Source organism: Cryptomeria japonica, chromosome 9 (assembly GCF_030272615.1).
Source record: "Cryptomeria japonica chromosome 9, Sugi_1.0, whole genome shotgun sequence".
In the NCBI taxonomy this organism is placed as follows: domain Eukaryota; kingdom Viridiplantae; phylum Streptophyta; class Pinopsida; order Cupressales; family Cupressaceae; genus Cryptomeria; species Cryptomeria japonica.
In genome coordinates, this window is record NC_081413.1 from 5,021,168 (window position 1) to 5,025,908 (window position 4,741).

Genomic DNA, 4,741 nt, shown 5'->3' on the forward strand with positions numbered 1-4,741 from the left:
TTATGTAAGTATAACTTTTTTAATATTAATATTTTATTTTTTACTGTTAAATTTTTTAAAAGAAATTTTAATCATTTTATAATTTATTAATATAAATTAAAATTATAAAAATAAATACCTTTTATTATTGAATGAAATATAATCAAAATATTTAAGATGCCATTAAAACATCATAAGTAAAACCATAATAAAATTCTCTGGTAATCATTTCGCTTGACTAACAAATTAATGAGTATTCAACGAAACCCATGTTTTTCAAAAATTTTATAAAAAGCTTTTTGTTGGGCGTGACCACGCTGATTGTCTGGTACCCGCCATGCAAAATGTTTTCTGACAACAATTTAAAATATCAGTCCTGAGTGGCTTCGATGCAAGCCAAGGACAGTTATCATATGCCCACAGTGGGACCGTCTGCAATTCAAAAAAGCAGAATTTTTACTGAAGACGCGAAAAAAATCATACCCGTATCCTGGGGGAAATGCCAGAAGAAGCAGATCAAATTATTCACTCTACTGCATTCGGCATGTATATATATACAATGTATATATGTCCAAGGGTGTTGTGGGTGTCCGATTTTTTAGTCGTTTTGTCGGAGTAGCATGACCGTTGAAACAATGGAGGCATTGGATCTCAGTCAAAATGCAGGAGTCGATGCAGCTGTCTGGTGACCATATGACAACATATGTTTGGTGAGTAGATGACTGTCAGTCCAATTTCAAAACCTGTGTATCCACTGCAAGCTTTAAATATAAATATATATGAATTCATTGAATTGGGTGTCATCCCAATCTCAAGACGTGTGTATGTGCACAGTGCTCTGCATTTACTTAAGTATATATACAGTTCTCTGTATTGATTAGATTTGATATTATTATGACGATCTCAATCTCAAGATCTGTGTATATACTTTCATGTATATACACATAGTGCCTGTGCATTGATTGGGTTTGGTGTTATTTGTAATTGTTGACAATGGGTACAGGTAGAAAGGCAAAGACTGAAGAGGAAGAGGAGGATTCAGAGAAGAGTTTCAGTTTGCAGGTCCCTTCAGCAGCAGTAATGGAAGAATCAGGAGGTGAAAGAGAGCTAGTATCAATACCTGCTACACCTATGGGTGCCACCCCTCCCTTTACACCAGGTGCACATTCACCCCATCACCAAATCTCAACTTCACATTCTCATGCTGTAACCCCAGGACAGAGATCTCCCAGGCCTTCACAAACGCCTGCCAGTACGAGACCTCCCTCATCTCTGGTCTCCCCTTCCATGCCAAGGTCACCACTGTTAAAGACTCCAAGGACTCCCAGAACCCCATGGACCCCTTCCCTCATTTCTCCTAGGTTTTTGAGCCCCATTGGAACCCCGATGAAGAGGGTTTTGACCAACATGAAGAGCTATTTGGAGGAGGTGGGACACCTCACCAAACTCAATCCTCAGGATGCATGGCTTCCCATCACGGAATCCAGAAATGGAAATGCTTACTACGCTGCATTCCATAATCTCAATGCAGGCATTGGGTTTCAGGCCTTGATACTTCCTGTGGCTTTTACCTTTTTGGGATGGTATGTTTTATCTTTTTGTTTCTGTGGTTATATTCTTGATAAGCAAGTTCACTTGTGTATTTCAAATTTTTTTCTACTATAGTTTGATGTTTACTATATGGACAAGGATGATTTCATTTATTGCCTTGTTAAGCAAGTCTACTGGTGTATTTCAGATTTTTCCTACAATGACATGATTTGTATTCCATGAAACAAATACAGGAGTTGGGGAATGGTGTCTCTCACCTTAGCCTACATATGGCAACTCTACACTCTCTGGGTCCTGATCAGGCTTCATGAAGCTGTACCAGGGAAGCGCTACAATCGATATGTGGAGCTTGCCCAAGCTGCTTTCGGTAAATTACGACTCCTTTCCCCCAAACCCAGTTCATTTTTATACAGTATTCAACACTAGATTGCTACAGAAATATATCGGGCTTCTCCATCTGAAGTCCAGATCTGTTTATATAAAGAGCACGGTGCCTCATAGATGGAAGAAATGAGTAGCACTTTTTGTGTGAACTTTGCAGGGGAGAGACTTGGTGTTTGGTTATCTCTGTTTCCAACGGTTTATCTGTCCGCTGGCACTGCAACTGCATTGATACTGATTGGTGGAGAGACAATGAAGCTGTTTTTCCAAATAGTTTGTGGCCCTAATTGTGGATCCAATCCACTTACTACAGTGGAATGGTATCTGGTTTTCACATCTCTTTGCATTGTTCTGTCCCAGCTTCCTAATCTCAACTCCATAGCTGGGCTCTCGCTCATAGGTGCTGTAACTGCAATCACCTACTGCACTATGGTTTGGGGTTTGTCTATTAGCAGGCCTAGACCTTTGGGGATATCTTATGATACAATGAAGGCGAACACGGAGACTGCCACAGGTTTCGCAGTTTTGAATGCACTAGGAATTATAGCTTTTGCCTTTAGGGGTCACAATCTTGCCATGGAAATTCAGGTAATATAAGTTGTAGCAACAAGCTTGTGTTCCAATGTGATTTATGTTTCTTGCCTGTATGTTCAAAACTTTAGCGAGAGTTAAAATTTCATAGCTTGTCTTTGCAATTGCTTGTTTTGCCCATGAGACTAACCTCTATACTCATTCAGGCTACTATGCCATCAAGCCTCAAGCACCCTGCTTACATACCAATGTGGCGAGGAGCAAAGGTTGCATATGTGTTAATTGCCATGTGCGTGTTCCCTATTGCAATTGGAGGCTACTGGGCTTATGGAAATTTTGTAAGTACAATTTTGCATGTGAATTCATAGTCTTATATTCTCAATACCTAGTTTTCCTCATCAGTAACAGGCCATGCTGCTAATTCATTTCTTCTTATTTTATCACACCAACATTATATTCTTTGAGGTTTCTTCTCGGCTTGCCATTTCCTCTTTTCCTTTGTTGCTTATGCTGCTTTCTAGTTACCTATCTGCATAAAATTTCATCAGACCTGTATCTATATAGGTATTTTTTAGCACCGTTCTCTTGACATGCTCTGCTCAAAGCCTCAAACCATTTCAAACTTGTTGGTAATTTCCATCTTTTGTGTTGCTTCATCTCAGTGAAAAAATGGAAAAAAGCAGAAGATAGCTTTTGTATTGCTTCCTTGATTGGGGCTTCTGGTTTTTCCAACGGTTTCATCTTCATTGTTAAGGTTTAGTGCATATATGTGCTTAAGCCCAGGGATTTGATACTAAAAAATGCTCATCATGTGTCAACTTGGTTTGTAATATCATGCACCGAAAATTCATGTCTTTCACTTTGTATCCTAGTGCAAGCTATGTGCAGGTACTTCAGTATGCACTTCTAACTCTATTCACTCCTATTGCAAGGCTTGCCAATCTCACAGATCCTTTTCTCTAACAAATAAACATAATTTGGAGTCCAAAAGAACTGCAATTAGGCACCTATGTTAATTAGAGCATACATATATAGCTTGTTGGTTGCTTTAACCAGCTAATTATAGACAGACATACTGATAATGTATCTTAATCACCAATTGCGATTGAAATTATCTGAATCTTGCCCCTCACTCTTGTTGCAGATGCCTGCAGGCGGAATTCTAAATGCTTTGTATGCCATCCACAACCAGGATATTTCAAGGGGGCTTTTAGCAACAACTTTCTTATTGGTTGTGTTCAATTGTCTCAGCAGCTTTCAGATCTATTCTATGCCAGTCTTTGACAGTTTTGAAGCAGGCTATACTAGTAGAACTAACAAGCCATGTCCTCTTTGGGTCCGTGCCGGATTTCGAGTGTTCTATGGTTTCATTTCATTCTTTATCGGGGTTGCACTTCCATTTCTTTCCAGCCTTGCAGGTCTGTTAGGAGGTCTTACTCTGCCAGTGACTTTTGCATACCCATGTTTTATGTGGATTTCTATCAAGAAGCCTGAAAAATACACTTCTAGCTGGTACCTGAACTGGGGCCTTGGCATACTGGGGATTGTTTTCAGCCTGGCATTTTCAGTTGGAGGAGTGTGGAGCATGGTTGACAGTGGCTTAAAGCTCAAGTTTTTCAAGCCAACTTAGCTAATCTCTGCAAAGTTTAATACCAATAGCCTAATAGGTGCTTTATATATGAGTGTGTTAGTTTTTCGGGCTACTTAAAACCTATAAAATACACGGCTCAAACATCCCACAATCTGGTTATCAAGGATTCTTACTGTATATATAGTCATGGTGATATTAACAGAGAATTGTCAGTGGTATAAATAAGCCCATTGTTTTTGAGAAAAATTTTCAAGCTCTGAGGGTTATTTGGCCCAAGAATTATCAGGGCGCCTTTCTGGGCAACGATCATAGATATGCAATTGGTAATATGCTAAACAAATGCTGAAAGCAAAGAAGTCCATCCTTGATTGCAGTGTGGAAAGTGGGAGAGATGGGGTTTAGGCAACGAAGTATTATTTAAATCTTGTATTTTTATGGATTTTCAATTATCTCTAAGCATTTTCATATTCATGAGATCTTTCACTATAACCTTCTCATAAAGTTATTGTGGGTGCCGCATACTTACAATCTACCAACCGTTATTTATTTTCATTGTATTTATTTCTGCTTTGATCAATACAAAAAATATTTAGAAATTTTAGGATGTAATAAAGGGTCCACTTCACTTGTGGATATTTTGATTGTGTTTTTTTTTGGAAATAAAAGAACAAACAATAGACTTTTTAATGTTTTAATTCTTAGAGTATA

At 38.5% G+C, this 4,741-nt stretch overlaps 1 protein-coding gene across 5 annotated transcripts; it reads left to right on the top strand.

Moving 5' to 3' along the window:
- The first annotated feature begins 284 nt into the window (after positions 1-284).
- On the top strand, positions 285-4,504 carry LOC131050108 (lysine histidine transporter-like 8). 5 transcript variants are annotated; one of them, XM_057984261.2, is made up of 6 exons: positions 285-831; positions 983-1,562; positions 1,764-1,897; positions 2,072-2,499; positions 2,649-2,780; positions 3,587-4,504. In XM_057984261.2, the coding sequence occupies exons 1-6, from the start codon at positions 759-761 to the stop codon at positions 4,070-4,072; spliced, it is 1,833 nt and encodes a 610-aa protein (XP_057840244.1). In that variant the 5' UTR covers positions 285-758; the 3' UTR covers positions 4,073-4,504. The 5 variants fall into 5 exon arrangements, with proteins under 5 accessions (XP_057840244.1, XP_057840245.1, XP_057840248.1 ...); XM_057984262.2 differs by having other exon boundaries at positions 285-801; XM_057984265.2 differs by having other exon boundaries at positions 285-703.
- The last annotated feature ends 237 nt before the right edge of the window (positions 4,505-4,741 follow it).